This window comes from Drosophila innubila (genome assembly GCF_004354385.1).
Source record: "Drosophila innubila isolate TH190305 chromosome 2L unlocalized genomic scaffold, UK_Dinn_1.0 4_B_2L, whole genome shotgun sequence".
Lineage (NCBI taxonomy): Eukaryota > Metazoa > Arthropoda > Insecta > Diptera > Drosophilidae > Drosophila > Drosophila innubila.
Genome location: NW_022995372.1, coordinates 24,916,920 through 24,942,530, shown reverse-complemented (window position 1 = coordinate 24,942,530; position 25,611 = coordinate 24,916,920). Strand labels below are relative to the sequence as shown.

General features: G+C 36.0%; 2 protein-coding genes across 3 annotated transcripts in view; one reads left to right on the top strand and one right to left on the bottom strand.

Annotated features, from left to right (window-relative positions):
* The window catches only part of LOC117781260, a 111,987-nt gene that overhangs the window by 26,792 nt on the left and 59,584 nt on the right, over positions 1–25,611 (top strand).
* Positions 1–25,611, bottom strand: part of LOC117782125 — a 43,078-nt gene that overhangs the window by 9,149 nt on the left and 8,318 nt on the right. For both annotated transcript variants that reach the window (XM_034619095.1, XM_034619096.1), the window contains exons 2-11: positions 22,521–22,675; positions 19,551–19,924; positions 18,449–18,621; positions 16,727–16,792; positions 15,720–15,860; positions 15,474–15,603; positions 11,417–11,553; positions 6,754–6,898; positions 3,443–3,702; positions 994–1,095 (exon numbers count right to left, since the gene is read on the bottom strand). In XM_034619095.1, coding sequence (XP_034474986.1) covers positions 994–1,095; positions 3,443–3,702; positions 6,754–6,898; positions 11,417–11,553; positions 15,474–15,603; positions 15,720–15,860; positions 16,727–16,792; positions 18,449–18,621; positions 19,551–19,924; positions 22,521–22,584 — 1,592 coding nt within the window. In that variant the 5' untranslated portion in view covers positions 22,585–22,675. The remainder of the gene's footprint in view (positions 1–993; positions 1,096–3,442; positions 3,703–6,753; positions 6,899–11,416; positions 11,554–15,473; positions 15,604–15,719; positions 15,861–16,726; positions 16,793–18,448; positions 18,622–19,550; positions 19,925–22,520; positions 22,676–25,611) is intronic.

Genomic DNA, 25,611 nt, shown 5'->3' with positions numbered 1-25,611 from the left:
TGTAGGAATATTCTTAAATAATATTATGATCTGTTTTTTTTAATAGAGTATCTAAAACAGCGCTATGCTAATGTTTATGGAGCGTTAAAACGAAAAACTGTTGTGGAAATTGTAGCGTTTTGTCTGATTAGACCACAAAAAATTTTGCGTTCTTTTTGTTTAAACAGCTGCACATTTACATAGTTTAAATAATAGGCGTGGTCAGTTGGCGTTAAATTAAAATCGCAAACAGCAGCTATGCTAATTTTTTGCTTTAACATTTCAACAATAAAATTACAATTGTTGTTTTTTAGTAAAAGTTTCATTCAGTTGGTAATTGTTAGTGGTAAAATTGAAGCTGTTCTGACTTCCAGTAGCAACAATCAATTTATTAATTTGGGTAAAAACTAAATTGAACTTGAAGAATTTCTTATTTATTTTTATATTAATAAAAATGCTTAAGTATATTGTATTGACAAGGAAACTCCAAACGTTAATTCTTTACAAAATTCTTTTTGTCTTAAAAGCTCAAATTTATTTTTCGTTGCCGCAAAAGAATGTCGTAAATTCTCCGCAGTGATTTCAATTATGCGATAAATATTTTGTATGTTGTCCACTTTTCGTTTTTGCCATAAAAAAAAATATATATTTATATTCCCAAACGGAACAAGGTATGGGGACAAAACCATATAAATATAAATACTTTTATTATTTACCTCATGAAATTGTTTTTGAAGCATGCGTTTTCGTTCCGCTAACTCAGAACTCAAGACAGAGGGAGAAAGTAAATTGTGTTGCCCTAAGCGAATGTCATGAGCACACACACACACGCACACACACACACATAAACATACACAGACACACAGGGAAGGGAAACAGAGAATCTCATTGAGACTTACAGTCACACATGCGCTCAATTACCGCAACAACAATAAACAACAATTGCAAAATCATAAATATAAACGAGTACAAGAATAAAAGCAATTTCAAGGAGCAAGTGGAAGGAACACTTACCTCATAAGCTTGTCAGCGCCTCCAACTCCTCGGAAAGTGCCCTGTCGCCGGATTGTGGAACGGTTGGTCTTCCGAACAGTCCGAAGATCGGTTTCCCAGAACCTGTTGAATTGAAAAACATTAGCTAATCTTTGTAAAGAATGGTCTGCTAAAATATTAAGCTATATGTTAAATCTCAGTCTCAATCGATACGTCAATATGAAAATTTATTAAGTATTATGAGCAACACGAAGAAATCCACTAATTACCGTTACATCCACAAGATGTAACTATTGTTGTGACTTATCAGTTCGTTTTTTTTTTAAATTAAGGCTGAACAATAATCAAAACGTGTATTCCAAATGGATCAGAATAGAATAAATATTGTAAGCGGCCAAAGCTTTAAAACTAACTGTACTCGAATTGCAATCAATACTAGCAGCTATTTCAATATTTAGATATTTCTAGTGACCACAAACTGTATTTCAATGTTATCGAGAGACAGTTTGCAACTGAGAAACAACAAATAAATATGAAATCATGCACTTTATGGGAATTTCCAGAGTCGCCGATTTGAAATTGAAAACAGCAAAAACAAAGTTATGCTTGAAGCCATATGGAAAACGAACAGTAAGGGGGACTAAAGCTGTCTCCCATCCATGACATTTATTTGAACAGAGAGTTGGTCCTTCGGAGGGGTGTCTCAACAGTTGAAGGGTTGCATACGACTTGAATGCAGCGGAACAAACACAAATATTGCATAAATATCTGTTAAATACGCAGATAAAAAGGCAACACAAATATGTAAGCACTAAAATCAATGATGAGTTTGCTAGACTGGAGAATGCCCACTACTCAAAGTTAAAGTAAGCTGCACATACTTAGTTTGTTAAATAAAAAGATTTCTATCATTACTATGGCAAATCACAGGTTCAAAAAAAAAAAAAAAATACTCTTAGTGAATTATATTTTTTGAGAATCTCTGAGTTTCCCTTCTTATAATTCTCAAAATGTTACTGAACTCAATGCACAATGTTTTGGAAACTGTTTTGTAAATATTCAAGATTCTGAGCGTAAAATATTTAACTTGACAATATGGAAACATACGCAAAGAATTTTTTATTTCCGAGTCTCTTTTGAAACCTTTTTAGCAATTTCTTTCGATTAAAGGGCATAAATTCACAATGGTAACTGTTTCATGACGGGTAAGTGAGCGTGCGCTCGACTTAATACGCAAAAAATGTGCAGACAGTAACAGAAACTGTGGCATATAATTCTGCAAAGCAGTTTATGTCGCAAATATTGACAAAGCTTTGAGGAAAAATTGTTTTGCGCTCGGTTGGAGTAATTTAATGCGCCACTTTATGAGATTGAAGGACACGTAGAGCAAACCAGACTAGCCCAGACATGTGCCAGCCTCCAAGTGGCGGCCATTAACAGACACACACCAGGGATGGAGAAACGGGGGAGTGGACGAACACTGGCGTCTTAGTAGACTATTTATTAACGTAGGTCTCGCAATAAAATTCATTTATTTTCATTTAGAATGCCACTCGGCCACTAGGCGTATGAGTTATCTTTCATGAAATGCACGAAATAAGCCAGTTAATTATGCGATTTGTCAACTTTTACGCATGTTAACGTTTTGGGGTTTATTAAATATTATTTATGAAATGGCTTTATAAAAAATTAAAGCTAAACAGAAATATTTTTAATAGCAAAGAGATGTGATAATGATATGTATAATGTTAGTGCTAACCGAGTAGCAGAATTATTCTAATGTTAATTTACATAATGTTACTGAAAACAAGAACATTTTATACTGTAGATTTTAGTAAGATACAAAATTCACAAACGGTTAGGGCTTTAAGCCAAATTATCTTTAAAATTATCCAGCACAAAATTAAAAAATTGAAAATAATTTAGTTAAATAATTAAGTAACCCATTATTTTCAATTATTATACAATCTCACTCGTGAATTTACAATTTCTACATTTGAAGAGAAGTACTTTGATTTAATTAAACGTATAGAAATTATGACAGACATTATGGGCAACTGTAAATATATAATTCTAAAACAGTGTTAAGTTCTGCTTATGCGATGCAAGCGACTTTAACTACAGCTATGTCAATAGAATTTTCGATCACTGAATATGAAATTTATCACAACTTGTAAATGCGAATCGTAGAGATTAAAGTTTATGCGGAAGTTTTTTATCCATTATTACTTAAATTTGTTTTATTCTGAGTACCCCTAAGGAGTTAAACAGACAGGTCAATTAACCAAGGACACTATTGCGTGGATTAAAGTCTGGTCATTTCCCTTGGAGTTCTGTTGTAACTTCTGTTTAAATTTACATAGCAAAAATGATAAAGCAAAGTGTTTTTCTTTTAAGCACACTTCAAGGATCAACACTGAGTTATCTTCAACATATGATTATCCTTATTATTTTAAAGTTTCCCACTTACCGCTTTAAGTCTGGACTGGCCGTGTAAGGTGCCGAGACTTCCTTGATTTTCAGGACAATAATCGCAGTTATAAATATGCAAATAACATTGACAATCGTCAGACAGCCAGAGACAATGCCATTGATCAGGAATTCCGTTGGCAAATAGTCCGTATAGATGAAGGGATAGGCGCTCGTTGAGTTCATTGCCTCGTTCTTCAAATGCGGTATTCGCTTCTCCGGATAGATGAGCCATATGCATGCCTGTGACCAAAATAAACCCTGTAAAACAATAAACAGCAAACCCAACAATGAACTGTGTGCTGGCCAGATTTACAGATTAAAGCCTAGTCGACTCAATGCGTGGGCTGTCGACAGTCATAGTCGAACTCATAGGGTCGTGGCGTACGCGTTGCCAAATTGAAATTGAAACCAAGTCTGGCGATGTTCTTAGCATACAAAGTAGAAGTGATCTCGGCCTTGAATTGTTATAAATTTCAGGAAGCACACCAACACATACACACACACACACACACTCAAATACACACGCATTTAAACACAGACCGACTCTGTCGTAGATAAAACTTCATTGTCACATTGTCTGGTTCTCTGCCTTTTTTCTGCCATTTTTTTGGTCTTATAAATTATAATGACTCAGCGCCAGGCACACACATACACACACACACTCCGGAAGTGCGTGCCTGCTGCAAATACGTGTTTATGTGAATGTGAATTTTTTTTCTGTATTTTTTCTACTTTCCTTTGCTATTATTTTTTTTCGAATTTATGGCCATTTTGGCGAACTTATTGCCTGTTCTTTTTTTGAACGTAGGGACGACAAATTATTTCTGCAGCAGAAAGAAATAGTCTATTAAATGTAAATAAAAAAGCAAATAAAATAGGAATTATTTATTTTCTACTTGCGAGTAAGTTGGAAAATAGACAACATGGACCAAAATGTGTAGAAACTTTAAATAATGGGTTTAAATTAAAAGTATGCTCAGAATAATAAATATCATTTATAAGCTAGTCAAATGATAACAATCTACAGTACGAGTAACAGTTTTTGAGCAGACAACGCTGCGTATGAATAATATGAATAGAAAATAAATGTGATTACTCATACGCGCCATTGCCATTGCCGTTGCACAAAATGCATGCAATTAATTGCGGCACGCTGTTTGGGCGATGCAGTTAGCAGATTTTAGGTTAAAAACGTGCAACGGCTGCCTGACGGAGCTGACAGCGTCAGAGTTTTAGTGCGTGTGTCTGATTTATGCGGCTCATATAAGCCAAAAAACTATGCAGCAGCAGGTCGGGGCTAAGGCGAGGGTCAGAAGAGAGGGAGGGAGGGCGGAAGGGAGACAGGGAGAGAGGGTACACACATGCTCGACCACAATCGTCGGCATGATTAAGCGATCTCAGCGCCATTGTTCCAACACATGCAGTTAGCAAAGGGGACAGAAACAGAAACAGAACCAAAACCAGAAACAGTACCAGGACCAGGACCAAGAGAAGGACCAAACGTTTCGGTTTCGCTCCGGCTTCTTCTTTTTCCCTCTCCCTCTAGTAATTTGCTCGCTTGCATCATTTTGTCATGCTTGTGGTACAATTCCCCGACTCTCCCGCCGCCTTGTGCCATTGTCTTTCTGTCACAATTGATAAATGTCAGCCAGCCTCGTGTCGCCGGGAGTTTTGTTTGTTTGTTTGTTCGTTTGTTTGTTTCTTTGTATGACTCTTTGACTGTGTTTGCCTCTTTGGCTCTCTGGTTGTTGCCTTGCCGGTTTCCGCTGTGCAAGTTTTTGCATGCCGTCTCTCTCTCGTCGGTTGCAGTTCTCAGTAAGTTTGCTTAATAATTTTACGCAACATCCACTTGGGGTAAAATTCGCACTTGAAATTGGGTCGAAATTTATGCACTCGTTGCGGTTAGCTGCCACAATGCGAGGCAAACATCTGAGCCGAAGCTAATGCTAAAGCTAAAGCTACAGCGACTTGTAAGTAATAGCCAACTGGCAATCGGCCGGATAGATTTATGACCAAAAGTTTTTGTGCCTTGCACTTCAGATTAATCAGCAAATTGTATTTGGCCTAATTTATGTGTTAGCCACCAAAGCATGCAACCGTCAGTTATTTCGTTCTCTCTCTCTCTCTCTCTCTCTCTCTCTCTCTCTATCTCTCTCCCTCTCTCTCTCTCTTGCTCTTTCTCACTCTCGCTCACTTATTCTGTAAGTCAACATGGTAATCGTTTTTTTGTGTAAGTGAATGGCAAACAATTCCAAGCTGTTCTACTTAAAACTCTTTCATTTTCGCTAACATCAAATGCTGTTTATATTTCCATTGTTTTGCCAAATATTTACAGTATTTAAACTAAAGCACTTAAAAGAAAATAATATTGTTTTGTTGTAGCTAAGTTAAATAAGACAAAGGGAGAAGAATATAAGTATTTTTTTTTCGCAATGATAACGCATGAATACCCTTTCTCAAATATTAAATTAATTTATTATTTCGCAATTTAATATTCTAAGCTCCGAGAAAAAAAGTTATTATCCTTCACTCTACCCATTATATTTCTCCCCCACTTCTAACATCCAACCATTAATCCTATTTCCCTTAACTTAACAGCAGAGTTCTCGCTATGTCTGTTAACACAACATAATCGCAACACCAGAATGCAAAGTATGATCAACAGCAAATAGTTTTCATTTAAAAAGTTTCTTTTTCTATCTAGCAACAGTTCTTACGCTACAGCGCGCTGTTATGTTGCGTTTACTATCTGTTAGGCCAACAGACTCACCACAACACAGTGCAAGGTTGGATCAAAGGTGAAAAACTACTCCGCCTCTCCACTGTTAAGCAGCGCGCATCATCTGTTAACTCAACTAGCATGTTAAACGTTGTATTTTTTATACGACACCAAAAGTGTTCCTATTTTTATTCAAAAAATAACAAAAAATAAATGATTTGAGTCTATTTGACTGATCGGCAGTGTAAATGAGAGCTAATTTTCATACTTGACACATTTTGTGCCAATTTAAAAGAGCCCTCTTGAAGTATACCCAAGTAGCAAAAGCTGTGCAAATAAATTTATTGCGTTGTTACGTTATGTATTGGCCAATTAGCATTAAAAATGAGACAATGATTAAGAGAGAATTTCAAGGTCGCACTTCAATTAATAAAAAGCTTTACAAAATATCAATAACTTAGTAACACTCAGCAATAGGCCGTTAATAATAACATTCGTTGCTAGTGGCAATCAATGTGAGGATTTTGTTGTCATCCTAACAATTAAAGGACATATTTTGCTGATTTCATGTATGCATAATAAGTACTTACACAGTTAACGACTGGCGGCAGCAGAGATGCTGATATGGCAACGCCAATCAATGGACCAGCCGAGCCCTGGAGCAACGCCACGGCAACGCCAGTGCCAGATGTTAGAGCCCAGAGCACACCCATCCACAAGGAACGCACATTGCCCCTGCAAGTCGGAAAGAAAATTAAATTTCATGAAAAATGTGAGGTCGGAAGGAAAAATTTATTGAATAATATAAAAAAAAATTAATTAAAAACAAAACACAGCGAAATGATAAATGCCTGCTGTAAATGGATCGGGGCGGAACTGATACTGCAAATTGAGTTAAATTTAGATGAAAAGCAGCGCAACGGCTGTCCGTGGCATTGCTTATCTGCCCTGTCAGCTGGACACGCCGCCAGGTGGCGCCACTTCTGTCATGATTTTTTCTCGTTTTTTTCTTTCGTGTTTTTTGGTGGGGTAATTTGCAACTTTGTCAAGTGTCAGCGGCTTTTGTTATCATTTCCGGCAAGTGACCTTGTCGACGGTTGGTGTTTGGAGTCATTTCTCGCTGTGAAAAATGTTTTTAAACTTTTCTTAGTCCTTTTTTTTGTGTGATTCATGTGCACCTCATTTATGCCAACACTTTGCCTACATGAAAATTTTGTGCCTTTATTTTCGTTTACCTGTTTCCAACTTTTCCTGATTAATGGCTCTTAACTCTGCTTTGACTTCACGGCGGTTGAAAATTTGTCTTACCCAAAAAAATAAAAGAAAAAATTCTACATTTCACATTTTATCATGCAACAACTTTATTATGAACCGCAATTTACGCTCCATTATAAGCGAACTTGGCCTTTCTATTCATAAATTAGTAACTGTATAATTTTATGGTTTTTATTTAAACTTTGTTAAAGAACTCAATGGACAAATAATTGAATTAAAACATAAATTAATACTCCAATTATGGTAGAATACGTTATTTGGGAACACACTCGGGGATTTTAGAAAATTAGTAAAGTATTTTAATCACTTTATTAAAGTTCACTTAAAATTTTCTCTACATTGTGGTAGAAATGTAACTCAATGTTTATATTTTAAGTATGTTCCCACAATTCAAATATTCTCTTTCTAATTTATATTATATAATTGGATTTGATGAAAATAAATTCCAACAAATTTGTGGTCTTTTAAATTGAATAATTACACGAACCACGAAATATGCGGCAAATCTGCAATTTAGAGAAAGAACTGCATTTATTCTGCATGACACAAACACTCACTTTTTCGAGTCCTGTGTCCCAAACATTCTTGCCCACGTTTACGTACATTGCTTTTTGTTCATTTGCACGTGACAAGCGCTGGACATGAAACTGAATGGAAATTTTCTTTTCAACAACGCAATTAAAAACTTTACTTTAATTTAAATAAAATCTGAACTGAAATCTGTCAAAAAGGCTACAGTCGAGACCCCGACTATGGGAAGACTCATTATATACATTTAGGAGCTTATATTTTCTTAAAAAGCAGCTTTTACTGCCGTTCTGTTTAACCGATCTTGATGCGATTAAGTAGACGAGCCTTACAATTCCAAAATAACTCAATATATCAGGCAAAACTAATAATAGTGATATATTGAAAAAGCATGCAATTATTAACAAATTTTTTAAAACTAGATTTAAAATTACAGTAAACTACGGTAATCGGTTATCGTTAATCGGATATCGCTTGTTAGAGAATTGTGTTTAAAATTTCTTGTTCCAAATGGACTTATTTCCATTGCGACGTCTTTTGATGATCTTTTTGCCCGGCTTCCTCTTCACATTGAACTTTATCGTCTTCTTTGTCTTCTTTGGCTTCTTTCCGCCTGTAGCTGCAGTTGTCTCTTCTCCCTCGCCGCCCTCACCGCCCTCGCTGCCCTCGCCTCCATCGACAGTCGGCAGCGTGGTTACCTCTATCCCACCGGGAAGAACGGTGGTAAGATCTGTTACCGTTCCAATCACGCAGAGAGGATGCAGAGCATTGATTAATAGATCACAGTCAATGCATTCTAGATTAAGAGGCTCGTCTATACAGGACACTTGTGCCTCACTTAGAGGCAAATTTGTGATAATGGCCAGAACAGCACAGACACCAATTGTAATAAAAGCTCTCATCTTTAGGTTGATAAGGTGATTGATAATCCAACTCTCATTTTGATCATCTTTTATGGCAAATTAGAAATGAACTCAATTCAATATTTGATAAAGTAACACAGCTGCCTATAATCAACTCTTTAAAGTCAATACTAAAAATAGGTCAAGTAAATAGAGCGACAATTTTGTATATTTACGGTCATGTGACAAAAGTTAAATAAGTTTAAAAAAATATTTATAATAATGAGATGTATAGTTTCACATGGTTTTCATTCCAACGAGTTATATGAAAATCAAAGAACTAAGTAATTTTTTTTATACCCATTACTTAAAAAATAAGAGAAGGGGTGTATTGTGTTCGTTAGAATGTATGTAACAGGGAGAAGGAGGTATCTCCGATCCTATAAAGTATATATATTCTTGATCAGCATCAGTAGCCGAGTCGATATAGCCATGTGTGTCTGTCCGTCTATCCGTCTGTCCGTGCGTATGAACAAAAGGATCTCAGAGACTATAAGAGATAGAGATACCAAACTTTCACTCAAAGACTTCTATATACCTCACGCAGATCAAGTTTGTTTTAAATTTAAGCCACGTCCCTGCAAATCGCGAAAAACCTGCACATTGATAATACGTTTTTTTGTGATGATTAACGTTATCCCACTGACTCTCATCAACATCGGACAAGTAGATCGGCAGTTATGGTGAATTAAAGCTTTCAGAGCAAAGCATGCATTTTCTTTAAAGTACTTTTATATATATTAAAGTAAGTAACGGGTATCCTATGGTCGGGATCTCGACTATAGAATTTCCCGCTAATTTGAATTTAAAATCAGAATCAGGAATAATTACTTAACATTTGAATAATTTTTTTCACTAAGTGTAAAGCTTAATCTCCAAAGTATTAGCTTAAGAATGACTTGAAAGTCGCGTTACCCTTGACATTAAATTTAAGCTGGTTTACAAAAGTTCAGTTTTTGCTTAACATTTCAGTTCTTAAGAAAAAGGCTTTACATTTGTCACAATGGAAATCCATTAAGTATGTTAATTAGGCATCGGCTCATGAAAATGCGAGACTTTGTTGCAACATTGAAGTGAGATTGGTGAATCTATGGGTGAAAATGTAATAAATTACTTGCAAATAATTCAACTAATCTGATCCGTTTCCCACTCCATGAAGTGCGAGGCGTGCGCTCATTAGGCCAACACTGTGGCACTGTAGGCCTCGAGATACTCAGATAGGGAAGGGGCGATAGATAGACTCTCGGCATGTATATGAGCACACATTTATTATGGCATCGTTTTTTGCCAGCTTGCGAGGATATAGAAATCTTGAAGTTGCCACGCGCCAACTGCGTAAATCTCTTATGCCAGTGGGACAAATAGGCTTAGGACTAAACAGACAAACTCACGCCCCGCCCACTTCTCTCGCAATGTGTCCTCCCTTTGCCCACGCAGTAGCAGCAACAATAAATTAAGCTCAAACGCAGTTACCCGGAAGTTGTGCATAATGAATGTGTGTCGGCAATTGTGTTAATTGCGCAAAATAAATTGTTAAAATAATAATACAAAAGGCAGACAGACAGAGGGACAGACAGTGGGAAAGGCTGTGCAATAGAGATACCATTGAAAGCCAAATCTGACAGCAAAATGTATCTACATCTCTCAATTGAGAGCCTGGCCAACACAATGCTCAATGTACAAATACAAATCATCACAATAATAACACAAGCTTCCCTCGTTTCTGCCCTGATTGCGTGATTGCTCCTGGCCATAACTTACCACCGCCCAGCTTATATAACTCAACATACGCGTGTGCTTTTAATGGTCAGCTTCCTGACAGAAACCCTACCCTTACCCCCCAAATCCCGCTTCGATAGGTGCCGTTGTCCGGCTGTAATTGTGTCACGTGGCGCATGAAAGCGGCTTCGTCACTGATCATCAAATTAGTGGCATTTGTGTTTGGCTAAATAATAATTTAATTTTATCTCATATATGTAGTATCCCAATGGAGCCTTTAGACTAGGTATCCATTAACCCTGCCTTCAAAACAGTATTTTGTTAAATATTTTACTATTTATAAAATTTTACTCGAGGAACATTAAAAAACATTAATATTTTGTATGTAATTATTGTTTTTCAAACTACATTTATGTTATTATATGGGAGCTTTAAGGTTTGACCTCTTTTATCTGCATGGAGAAATATATATAATTATATACCTTAAACTGTCGGATGTCCGATTCAAGTCTCAACTTTCCCATTTGATTGACTGTGACAATTGACACACGGCCGAGATCAAAGACTTATTCAAAATGAAATGAGTACAAATAAAATAATATGTTTCTGAATTATACCGACATGACTGAGCACCAAGACTTGATTAGCATTCCATAGAAATTGAATTACAACAATTTTGAGAGATTGGGATATAGTTTCATATATTTCTCGTTTCAATTTGCTTGGAGTTTGTGTCTAAACAACGCAAACGTGACAAATGTCATCAAATCTGTCGCAATTGTTCAGCTGATTAACAATAATTGAAGTTGACATTTTGACATTTGCTTACCTTCCACGCATCTCCTCAGTTGGCCAATCCGCATTCTGTCCCCAAGGCATTTCTGTGGTGCCAAGAATTAAACCAAAGCAGAAGCCAAATATGCAGGAGATCAACATGCCCAGTCCGAGGCACAAAAAGCCAACGCGCTGAAATAAATAAAAATTTGATAAACAAATATTTAGCAGCCAAGCAGAGACCGTCAGATACCCTGCAAATAATCTTGCTAGTAATTATGTAGAAAAAGTCAACATTTTAGTTGAGCCTAAATATTCCCTTTATCTAAGTCTAAGTACGACATCTCTTTGTAAAATAATTTTAGCATTGTTTGTCTTTTCTGCTCTGAAATATGTCCACACTAGGTGTGGTAAGTATACCACATTCCAATTACTACAAGGTATAGCTATGAAAAACCAACAACACTCATATATAATTTGTATTTGACTAGCATAATAGCTGAAAAGTAAATCAACTTTTGAGCAGATGTTTGCACCTAAACGGCATGAAAAATACTTTCATTTAGAATTTGATTATTTAAACAGATGATTTGTCACAAATCCAAGTTTACTGTACTACACAGTAAAAAAATTTTGTTAGTAACTCAAATTAAGAAGAACCAAAAAGTAAAGTACTTAAAGAAAGACTTTCAAATCTGCCTAGAAACTGCTCAGAATATATATAATACAAAAATTGACTCAAGTACAGAAGCTCCTTAGAAATGTTAAGAAAAAGGAAAAAGCTAAAATAAGTATAAGTATACATATCAATTCTATAAAAATAATGTCTAAAGTATCGAAAATATTTGATATATTTATAACATATACAGGTGTGTTCCAGAAATCTCTAGAGATTTTGAAGAGAAATGTTTTTGAAAACAACCTTTTAAAATGTTGTTGCTCCTGAAATGTTAGAGATTTTATATATTCAAAAATACTTTTTTTTGGCATTTTTATTTAATTAAAAGATATTTTTATTTAATTTAGGTTTCTTGTTTTTAGAAACACCAACAACTATGTTAGCATTTGGTTGCTAAATCTCAAAACAAATATGGAAAGGGAGAGAGACAAATAGAAAGAGAGAGAGAGAGAACTTGAGAAGAGGGACAGAGATGACGTTGAATCAGCAACACTTTGAACGATAATGAAGCATACTTTGCAGCGCATCACGAAAAGAGAAAGAACCCAAAGAGGGAGCAAGGAGGAGGCGGGGCCGCAGCTAGTGGGTGCGTGACATGTTAACCCAAATTTGCAGCCACGCAGCTTAAACTGCTTTTGGCAGCTGCACACAAAAGAAAAATGTTCTAATGTCAACCAGATGATGTCGCTGTCGTCTTAGTATATCCCCCTCTTCTGCATTTGATATTTCTTTGGTTTCCGCACAACTTGCACTTTAACAAGCTGACAACTGTTTAAATTCTATGCTAAAAGAAGCAACTTGCCAAGTGAAAGAGAGTAAATGAAGTTTAAGGATTCGAGTCGAGCTTCTACACACAACAATTTGCCAACTGGCATTAAAGTTAAGTGAAAATATAAGTTGCAAGTTTTTGCTGTTTTTGTTTGTTCTCTCACTTGAAAAGGTAGTTAGGAATGCAATGGGGACTGTATGGGGCGCACCAGGCGTATGAGTTATGTGTAAGCTGCTCGTACTTGCATCGACATCAAATTGCGTGTAAATATTTTTTTGAATTTAATGCGTATACGCAATATTTGTTTTGTATATTTGTGCCCGCAGTTGCATAAAAAGTGCATTTCAATAACATTTAACGACTTTTGACAGATGCTGCCACAAACATTAATATTATTGTCGTTATTTTTTTGTGTGTTCTTTTTTCAGTCCACTTATCAATTTTTATGTTATGTAATACTTAATTGTTTTACAATGTATTGCGTTTAAAAATATTGAATGACTTTAAAAATAAATACTTAGCAATTTGCGTCATTTTAAATATTTGATATTATCTAAACTTCGTTAAAACACACTTATTTATTTTTTAATTCTAATGTAAATTTCAACTTAACTTTCATACATTATTTCCTGTTTAAAGCACAACATATTGCAGTTGAGTCATTTTTATATTGATCTTAGATATATTCGATAGTAAATCAAGTAAGCAATTAAATTTCGAAAATCTTGTAAATAAATAATAAAAATAAATATAATTATTCTGTGACATACATTTTAATTAGTAATACTTAAATATTTATTTAAGAATATAAGCAATAATGATATTGTTATCCCTAAATATATTCTGGATTCTCTGTTTTCTTTTAATATTCTTAATATTCAAACACCGATTCACCCTACTGTGGCATAGATTAAGCCGCAGCTAAAGCTACTCCACAGAAATGTATAAGCGACAAAAAATTTATTCATTTCAATTAAAATTTAATTGAAGTACACGACACAGATGTCAAACATACAACCAAGCCATGCACTTAGAGATACAGATACATATATACTTATACCTGGTTATGTGGTGTGTGAGTGTGTGTGTGCACAGTCTGAAAATTTGTGTCAGCAGACACAAAGTTGCCTCCCGGAGGGGGCTCTCAAACCAAAACGAAAGCACACCAAATCTTACACTCTTTAGAAGTAAAGTATGCCTTACATTTTTGATTTTGTTTTATATCTTCTCTCTTTTTGGCTCTCATATTCTCCCTCTCTATTTATCTTAATTTGTCGGTGTATTTATCGCATAAAGCGCACCTGTAAAGAGTATGAAACGCGCTTCTTTTCATTTCCTCAGCGAACAAAAACCCAAAATCCTCGACGGTTGTCCTGGCTGACATTTATAGGACTCTCTTGATAGAGGATCCAGAAGAACCGCAACAGGATGAGCAACAGGAACATGGGAGCGGGAATAGAGAAAAGAAAAGACGGAATGGCAACTGGCTGCACTTGACGTTAAGTTTTATTTGCTTCGAGTTTTGGATAATTCCTTAAGTGCTTCATCTCTTTTTATTTAAGTAGCTTAAGTCTGTTTGCAGACGCTTTTCCGACGAGTTTTCCACTCTTTATAAAACAGCGCGGCCTGGTTTCACTTATAAATAGATAACACGCCCATAGAAAATCATCTTGATAAACCAAATGCTTGAATTTAAACCTAAGCATTTGATTGTCAAGAGTTCGGATTAGGGTTTCTCAAAATATGTCTGGAATATTAAGTTATTGTCAGCATTTGGCTAGATTAGCACAGAATTTTTAATGCCTTCCATAATAATGAAATGCAAAGTAACTGCCTTGAATTTTTAGAATAACTTCAAATCAGTAAAATTAATGTTATTCACTTTTTTTTATCCATTTAGAAAAAATTTTTGCAACTATTAATTTTTTTTCGTTTATTAAAAAATATTGCTTTCTAATTCTATTCTGGATTTTGAAAATATTTAGTCGAATGTTTGTAGGTTGCGTAGAAGAAATGAGTGAATTTTGACAATAGTATATTACTGAAAAATCTTGATTTTTTTGTAGATAAGTACAAAAAACATAAAAAAAAAAATGTTATTTAAAAAAAGAAGCGAAACGCTGTTAAACTCCTCACTTTTTATAGTAAAATATTTCTTTCAGCAATATCATTGGTTTGCTGTCTGCTCTGTGGGATCAAGTTATCTTTTTCATCAACAGTATTTATAAACAGAAAATTTGAACTGCGAATGAAGTGTCAATAAACAAGAGCTGAAAAGTTCGACTGCGTAGACATTTACCACAAAAGTGTTGAAAATATGTAACAAATTCGTATGAAAAATATCGTTATGCATGTAACTTTCCACATATGGAAAGAGAGACTGACTGACTGACTGAACTGGCACAGCAATTTTTGACAAAGGCATTTTTATTATTAGTTTGCAGCTGTCATTTTCTCATTCATAAATCAATCCGCAGCATTGGATTGTCGGGCTTGCAATTGCAATTTTTCGATTCGTGCTTAATGCAATATTTTTTTCTGGCAATTCGCAGAGCAAATGTTGGCAACAGCACATCACAAAAGCGAGCACATCACAAAATGGTTTTGGCCAACCGCAGAGACATAGCAACATAAACAGCAGGAGAAACAGCTGCATGCACTTACCATTAGCTCTCTGTCCGAGATAATTGCGCCAAATGTAATCGACATAACGGGACCCATAAGCGGTGAAACTAACATGGCCGCAACAATATTCGGTGCATTATTCTCGACCAAACCCAGGGCTGCCAGAGAGCTGCAAAATGTGAGATGCAAGAGATGAGCATAGATTGCACATAGAACACAAAACACATTAGAATTTTTGAGCCGAATTCTGTCTGTATCTGCATCTGCATCTGTATCTGTACTCACTCGGCGGTAACAATTAGCAGCAGATAGTCAAAGGACAGGGAACCGCCAGCTCGCACACCGTCCACAACTTGCTTAACGGTCAATTTCGATTTAATTGATTCCACAAAACTGTTCCACCTGGACGCTTCCTCGCCATCATCGCTAGAAATAGTAAAATAAATAAACACCATTAAAACCATATCATAAAATGTTATGGCCAACAGTATGTGGTCAGCACTCAGTAGCTGTTATTTCACTAATTGGTTTTAATTTTAACACAATTTAAGTTGATTTCTTGTAATGAATCTTATATATTATTTCTGAAAATTTGGAAGGTAGAAAGTAACCAGCATCAACTCCAAATTTTTCAAACTTTCTCACTTTCCTTAAATATAAATTTTATATCACACCCCACACTATCAGGCGCAGTTCCATTTGTAGCCCATTTTCGATCACTAAATCTGCAACCTAACCTCAAGGTAAAACATTTTTACCAGAAATACACTAAGATTCTAGACAAAGCACGAAACTCATAAATAATTTGCACTAGACAGATGCATTTAACCCTTGGAAACGGTGAATCCAACTAACTATCAGGTTTCATATGTAAATTCTAACATTTTCATTTTTTAACCACACGACATGAAAGTGGAGTAAAAAAATAATTTAAAAAAAACCTGTGAGAATATTCGTAGCTGTTGCCAAAACCAACCTTCTTTTCACATTGCCATCGGCCAGAGAAACAAACAATAGAATACTGTAAGTGAGTATGAAACTAAGACTCAAACAGGTCTCTAATACTGAAAGAGAACTCAAACTGCGGCTGAAAGTTAATGAAATGACAGTTGCCTTTGAGAGCTAAGCACAAAAGGAGGCGCTCAAATTAGTTTCCGACAAAAGGAGCAGTCGAGTCGAGTCAAAAAGCCACGTGTCTGTAGCTGACAAAGGTGTCTGAATTAAAACTATACTCATGTCCTAGTCATAGTCATTCTCATGCTCACAATGGGATTATTTCAGCAAAGTCTTACCTGTAATCATCTCGCATGTTGGACGCATCGGTGATGGCATCATAGCTGACACTGCAGGGTAGAACGCTGTAAAACAAGACCACAGGTTGAAGATGAAAGACTGGAATCAAAATTGAGATGGATTTGAATATGGAAATATTTGTACAGCTGCAAGCAGCACATGCATATTTTTCTCTATGGAATTGTTACTACAACTCCAACTCCAATTCCATCTCGGACTCTGTTTCAGCTATCTTAGCTTTGGGCTTGGTCTTGACAGCATCTGCTGTTTAATCCCAGGACTTCAAGCGGATGTTTCAGCTGCTTCAAGGAACTGTTTGTTTGTTGGGTTGAAACTTAATTGCATTCTGGGCACATTAAACAGCTTAAATATCACTTCAGTGCATCGAATCTGTCCGTCCTTTGAACTGCCACTCAGCCAAAGGTAAATAGCTGCTCGAGAAATCCTTTCTCTTCCCCCTTTTCTCTTCATATGCTTTTGTCGACCCCCTAACAGCTGGTCACACCGCCAATGACTGCATTTTAATGCAGCTGCTTAATGCCATTAAATGATTATCGCACCTGCACATCTTCTCTGTCGAAATCTCATGGTCTTTACCTGTTCATCTTTAAATTATTTTGCAGTGCTACTTAGTACACTTCATTGTATTTCCTCAGCTTCGCGTACTTAATTTACTTTCAAGAAACTGTCCCTGTAGCTTTACTTAGCCTGAAATTCCTTTGCCACTTAATGCTCAGCTACTACAAAAGAGATTCCTTCATGGGGGACAACTCTAGCCTCTGGAGACTGTGTATCAAATACCACTTAAAGTGCAAAATATTCTTATAATCAAAAAAAAATGATCTTTTGGTTCTTATTTTGTGTAAATTAAATTTTATATTTTTTTTAAGCTATGTACATACAATATTACGCTTTAAATATTCATTGAAATGAAGAAGGTCTTCGAAATATAGAAACTATTTTGATGATTGAAATGGTGGGCATATAAGATATATAAATAAATAAATATATATAAACACAAATATTAACAGACGAATAGAGCGAAAAATCTGTACTTATATGAGATACTAAAAGCAATTTGGAACATTAAAATGTTGGCGCCCAACGTAAGTGAACTGTTATTGGGTGTCATCAATTTCCCTTTATTCAGCTTGTTCTTTTTAGCTTTACTCAACGCTTGACTAACTTTTACTTCATAAATATTCTAATAGTTGTATATTTTATGCTTGCTTTCTTTAAAAGACACACTTAATTAGCTGTCTACCGCTTTTTATTCCTTGTTCTCTGTCTAAAGTTACTTCATCGTTGTCAATTGCACTATCACTTGACGAAAGCTTTACATTTTCAACTTCAGAGCTGTCCAGCTGTTGCATAAAAGCAAATCCGTAAGATGCTCGGCTTCTCTTACTCTAACTGCTTCAGTTTCAGTTGCAGCTTTTCATTTATGCCGCCTACAGGCAATCAAAATATGAACCTGTTCCTCCTTTCAACTTCCTCCCGCTTTGATAAGCTTAAGCTGCGTTCCGCGCGCGCTCAGCGATGACTGCACATTTTTTTTTTTATTAAAACCTAACCCGACTGCAGGAGAAAAGTCTGAGAAAGAGCAGGAAAAGGTTGGACTTTGGCCAGCTGTTGCTATTGCCTGTTATTGTCGCCTTGTTGGCTTGCCCGGCACGTTTACCGTTTGCCGTTTGTCGGTGCCTTTCAATGTCTCAACTTACCTGACACTGGAATTCAATTTAGTGCCAATGCCCAGCTCCGTGAGACAGTGCAGTGTTGTCTCGCAGGCATCGCCGGCTTGCAGCGGGAAAACGACGTGATGAAAATATCCTTTTTTGCTTGTTGTCCAAGTAACGTGCTCAATTTCAAGCTTGACAAGCAACTCCTCAAGTACCTGACAAAAACAAGGCAAGTTGCAGTTTTATAAATGAGTATACTCGACTGTGGGATACTCGGTAGTACCGAGATAATTATATAACCTTACACTTATTTGCACACACTTAGTACACTCTTTTACTTGGCTCGACGTTTCTTACTAATTTTTTCTCTTTAACGTTCACGTTTAATATTCGATTAGGAGCAATTTCCATTGCGTATGATGGTGAATGAGGACTTGGCTAAATTCTAGGACAAGCTTAAGCAGCGTGCACATTGTAGATAGTAAAAGTTTCATCAAATCTGATACCTCAAGCTCTAATCTAATGCATAAATAAAAATATAAATATAAAATTTATTTGTTGAAAGTCTGCCACAAACTTATTAGCCCGTGCTACGCTTTGGCTACCGAGCTAAAGAGATACAACAGATTCAAACGTTACAGACAGACAGACTTTAGTTGTGCATCTAATTGAGTAGAGTTGCTGTTATATTTGCCGACTGCAGTTACATTTACAATTCCCCATTCTCTTTGACTTAGTGGATGCTTCATCAATCTTTGGGGGCGCACCTTCATCTTGGCGATTATCTAACTCGGTCAGTTGTCACCCTCATTCATCAAAATCAACGATTGATCAAACAATGTTACAAGCCAAATACATTTTAGTTGGCATTTTAAATCCCCACCTCAAATCTCCATCCCTCTTTCCTCTTCCATCTTTCGTCTTCCATCCATCCTCTTTGGGTATGCACTATGCTACAGTCACGTTTCGCCTGGTTAAGTGCATCCACACACACAACACTACACTACACACAGTGCCGTTGAGTACCCTTGAGCGCAATACTACAACAAGAGTCAACCTTAAGTGTTTTGTGCTTCGGGGGCAGCTCAGCTTTGGACTGACCCTTTCTTAAAGGTTCTGAAGAGCTACAGCTCTTTGGACGCACCTTTTCAAGCGGCACCACTAAATTACGACGGTCCAGTGGCACAGCCAACGTGGCAGCCGCTCCAGCACCTCCACCACCTGCTCCAGCTCCTTGGCCTGCTCCTGGTATTGCTCTCTTGGCAGCGGCAGCTGGCGCTGCTGCTGCACCGCGTCCTTGTCCAGCACCACGGCCAGGACCTCCGCCCACGCCGCGTCGATACTTGGGCACATTCTTGTCACGTAATTCAACTTCAAGTCGTAGTATTGCGTTGTTATTTTCCGGAAGATTGATGTTCAGATTATTATTGCCGCCGCCCATTGCAGACTTAGCTTTAACTCCATGACCACCAGCTTCGTGCGTAGCTTCTGTCTCACTTATGGCATTGTTCGATGTGCCTGCAAGTAAATGAAAAGGTGATGTACTCGTACTCCACTAATAAAGAGACTTAAAATCTTGTCTAAAAATAATTCACAAAAGCAGTTGTTCACTGTTAACGAAGCGAATAAATCTAGAATGTTTTTCATTTGAGGGGATACCCGAGTTTAAATAAAGAGACATAAAAAATACCAAAACGCATCTGCTGCACAACATATGTGGAATTTTAAGTTATTTAACAGTTTTCAAATAAAGAAATAAAAAAAAATAAAATTTTCAAGCGACTAAAATTTTGTCATCGAGTAAAAGTTAATTTTCTACTCGTCCCAATTCATGCTTATTTATTTGCATAAAATTTTATATCAATTTGTAAATTTTCAATCCTTTTGCAAGAGTCGCTTTTAAAACAATTTAATGGGATAGCCAACATTTAATTTTCGGTTATTTTCAAAATTGAATTTCACTATTTAAAAGATTGGAACTAATATTTGTTTGAGTAATTTCTTTAATTTTGGAGTGTATTTATTTAATGCCGAAATTTGCGCACAATTCGTTTGAAGTATTTTATAAATATTTGCATTATGTTTGAGCGGCTAAAAGCAGGTTGAGTTTTTCGCTTTTTCATTTTTTGGCTTATTTAAATAGCATTTGACCACTAAGCGCATATAGCTGCAAATTGCACTAATTAAGTTGATGGCTTAAAGTAAACAAATAGCAATTGTTAATTATATAATTTATGCAACAGTGCTTTTTGAATTTAATATAGATAATTTAATCTATTTGCTGTAATTAATAAAGCCTTCTGTGTTAAATAAATAAATTGGCAGGCAAAAATCAAATCAAAGCCTACATAAAAACCACACCAAAAACCTCAATTTATTATACCAACGAACAGAGAAAGACAGAGAGAGAGAGAGAGAGAGAGGTAGAGAGAGAAACCGACAGACATCGAAAGTTATATAAATCCCCGCACATTGACAAATGCCAAAATAAAGCTTAAATGTGCTTAGTTTTACTAAAAAACAGCAAATTTCCTATGAGTAGCCAAGTCTTTGTTACCCATAGTTATTTTTTTTTTGCCAAGAAAATTCCACAAGCTGGCCTATTGCCTATTCTTCTCCCTCTTTGTCTCTCTTTCTCTCAATATCTCTCTGTCTCTTAGCTGCCACTTGAGGAGGACTTTGCAAATTTCGAGAAACACTTTGGCATGGCATTGAGCCCTGTGATTTATGTCTGGCACCTCGACCAGCTCTTCAATGACTTTACTCAAGTATATGTACATGTCAAGCTCTTGTTCTTTTTGGCCAAGTTTTTAGCCTGGCAACGCATGTTCATTGCCTACTTTTACATTCTAAAAAAAAAGTCATTTATTTTACTTTTCGACTTTGACTTTGACTCAACTTTGTTCACGCCTTGCGGCGAGGATGTTTCTCTGCCTCTACTTCAACCTCAACCCACCTTTAGTCTTAACTCAGCTACCCTCTACCTATCCAAAAGTATCTCTACGCTAGCTTCTCATCATCAGCTTCATTGTCATTATAAGCATTAGCTGCTCCCTTGGCGACAAATAAAATTAATGATGGAGCCAATTGATGACTTTCGCCATCGCCTTGTTTTACTTTTCCTATATGCTTATACATATATGCTAGTATTTAAATAAATATTTGATTAATAATACGGACGGCTATTGCTTCACACACACACGCACACACTCAAGCATGATAAGTCGACACATTTCTTTGCTTTTTTGTATTTGTCCTGATTTCCGTTTCATAAATTATGGCGTTTGATAAGTTTTTATTATGGGCATTTTTGTCTTTGATTATGATAAATTAATAGCTTTAGTTATGCCCTTAAAAAGTTTTCTGTTTCAAGTTGTGTACTATTTATTCTATATTATATATATACATTTATTTAATGCCTCAAATTGTGCTTGACTCAAATGATTGTAACGTAACAAATTTATCTTCGTGTAACATTGTGTAACAGGACAAACAGAAATCTACTTAATGGGTTTATGCAGAAGAAGCAACAAATTTGATTAAGTTTAAACTAGGCCGAAAGACTTGTACGCAGCGACGACTAAACTTTGACTCATTGTCTCCCCCTCATGCCACTTGGTAGAGGCATGTTTACACATGCTGCTTGCGAGTAAATAAACATGCCACAACACCACGCTGCATTCATGCCACATGCTACAACACTTAACCCAACTCGCTGCCATGCTAATTAAAATTTAATATTCAATTTTTAGACAGAGCAAAATGCAAACGTGTAAACCTCTTTAAGCGGACTCTTTCACACACACACACACACACACACAGAAGAAGAGAGCATGTGTGCATGTGTGTATGTGTTTGTGGGCAACATTCATGGCATGCTTTTAGGCACTGCAAACAGTTTGCAACATTTACGATGTCATAAAATAATTAATAACGCCACTAAACAACATAATTACGCGCCTAAGCGCCGCATGGAAACACAATGTAGTAGATGAATGTAGCATGCCACAATTTGATGCAACATGTATGAAAAGAGGCATAACAAATTTTGTAACTTTCTATTTAATTAACGCTCAGCGCCTTATTCAATTTCCACTTCGCATTCTGCACTTACCGTAGATCAACTCCCGTTCAAAATTCGCTGTCGGCACAACGATTAGGAAGACAACTCCCGGCATTTTGTAAAGTCGGAAACGTTAACGATAACGGAGACTGAGACTGGTACGGAGATGATACAACCTTTAGTCCTTTAAGGTGTCCAGCGAAACTCTGTGAATGGCAAAAAGGGAGAAAAGTGTCCGTATTAGTAAACAAATTGTCTCCTCTTCGACTAGACTTCAAAGGTGGGGAAAGTAAAGGGCAGCTTCAAGTTTCTGGAACGAGTACATGAACACAACTTTTGCTTCTCGTGGACAGCACAAAAAACTTGGCAACTTGCCGGGTCGAAAAGTTGTCAACACTTTCGTAAAAGGTGTCAGCTCATCTACGAGGGTAGTTTATTAACTTTCTGTTGCCTACGTAAGGGTTCGCTTTAGTTGGCATGCTGTTAAATTATTTTATTACATTTTTTTTTAAGAATTCTGCAAATAAAATGGCAGTACAATATTCGTGATTTACTACAACAGCTTGAAAAAAAATTAAAAAAAAACCAAAAGTATAACAAATAAATTGTTAAGTTAGACTTGAACACAAAAAGAAACCCTTCCTACTTGCCCTTTAATTTCTTTAAATATTTATAAAGGAAACACTCCAATGTCTGGTTTTTGTAAAGTATAAATACGGTCTCAGTTATTAAATTAAAAGATATGTTGACGTAACATGTAAAGAGGTTAATATTAAAGTTAAAAATATCCCTGAGTTACAATCCAAATGTACTATAAAAAAAGTTCAAAAATATGAGCTCAACCTTAAGTAAGTTGACAACCAGGAAATTTACTTTAAATAAGAGGAAGCGTGTCTAATTAATACTTAAGCCAAAAAAGATAACAAAATTAAATTTTTCGGCATGTTGATTCCAACATGAACGTGAGAAAGTGTGTCTAATTGATAATCCCTCGACGAAGTTGGCCGAGTTTTGCAACTAAACCCTATATTGTTGGAAGTTTCTTTGGAAAGGCAAAGCTCAAGTACTTCTTGTCAGTTTTTGCCAACAGAGTAGGAAAATTGGCATTAAATATCTTGCGACTCGTTTTATAGTCGCTTGGCCGTATTATATTTCAAGCGTTAATGCCACATTGTTTTTATTAAAAGCAGCACAAAAATTCTGTTGCATTCTTTAAAAACACACAAAATGGAAAATATTAATTATAGTATCCATAGTACGCAATTTAAGCGTTCCCCACTTCACTCATTTCTTAATTATTTTACTTGGCATATTTCCTTTGGTAATTTTTTCGTTTATCAGTGTAAAGAAATTGAAAAAAAAAATATATCTTGAAGCTGTGCTTAAATGGCAACGTCCTGCCAAAAGATTTCCCCCAGAACACGGAAAGCGACGCCTTCAAGATTTTCCGCATTCTCACACTTGAATGTTGAAATTAAAATACCATTAGCACAGAGTTGAGATAAAAATGATACCACCAAAGGCAGACAGACAAGAAGCCAACGCTCACAATGTGCGGTTCAAGATGTGAACTCTCTGCTGTACGAGTGTTAGGCTACAGACAAGAAGAAAGAGTTACTTCGATTTAATATAGTTTGAGACTATGCAAATTATGATATTATGATACTATGAAATAGTCATAATTAACATTGAACTCAATAAGTTAGTTTTACATGGAACACTTGAATCAAATTCGTCACAGAATGTAACTTTAAATCTCTTTCACTTCAATTAACATTTCATGCTAAGTTTAAATCGCACTGTTAGGAAAACTTTGCCTCATTCTTCTGTTAAGAATACTCACCACAAATATTATAACATATATTAGCATAGTCATTTAACAGCGCACAGTTATTTTAGATGTTATTCAACAACATGATTTAACATTAAATTAATATGTAAAGCAATCTAAAGCTTATTTTATTTGAGTTTAAGTGCATTATTTGAACTGTTGCTGAAACTTGGCAGCCGCTGTGGCAAACTTTTAAGTAAGCAATATGCTTATATGGTTGGCGACACTTTTACTGGAAACATTTTTTCCTACGAAATATTCAGGCAATAATCAGGCAAAAAAAAAATCGGGAACCTGTTCAGTGTTGCACCGCCTGAACTTTCAACGTCACTCTTCAGAGCAATGACTGTTGAAAATTTAATTTGTTTTTGCCTTTTTTTCGGCACTTGCAAGTTTTGCACTTTGGGGAATATTTATTGAAAAACAAAAGAGAAGATCTACAGCGTGGCAACGAAAAATTCTCTCTTTTATTAATTGAAAATATATATTTTCTTATTCTCTGCCTTTGCTGTTTATATTGTTGTATAACAGTTTTCGTATTCTCAGGTTAATTCTGTAATTTTCCTCTTAAATGGTAAAAGAAAATTTATATTTCAATAGGTTTATTTATAAAACTTCTGGGGTAATTGTAGACTTATTCACTGGCCAGGGTATCTGCTAGTCGTGCACTCTTCAACTCGCACATTTTATCTTGTGTATCTTTACTTTCAGCTGCACTTTTTTGATTAATTCCGTAAATATATATTTACATAAGCGAAGTTTGGCCACGTTGACGACATTGCCGGTCACTTGTAGAATGGAAAATGGAAAACGAGGAGTGGATGCCCGGATGCATTGCGAGCTTTACTTTACACTTTAGTGCCGCATGTTGCATTGTTGATATTTGCGCCCCCAACAATGCAACCCAGTGCTAATTTGCTCAAGTGCTCTAATTCGAGCAGAGAAATTATATTAATTTTCCTCTTATAATTACAAAGTTCACGAAAACTGTACATACTTGTATACTCGCATACTTATGGTATATATAAGCTGAAAAGTTAACGAAAATTGCAATTGAAGTGCTTCAAGGCTGCCTTGGTTGCACGTCCCAAAGGCGTGAACTAAAATATTGTAATAACTACCAATAAGCGGCTGATTGCCGCCACTTCTATTATACTCGTAATTTTGACTCTTTCGCTTTTCCATTCACTCCTTGTTGCTAGTCCCTGTTACGACTACTGCTTCTCTAACTTCTTCTCTCCCCTTCTTCTCTCCTCGGCTTATGCACTTGATGCGTACGGGCAAGGCCAGAAAAGGCAATTTTCTTTCTGT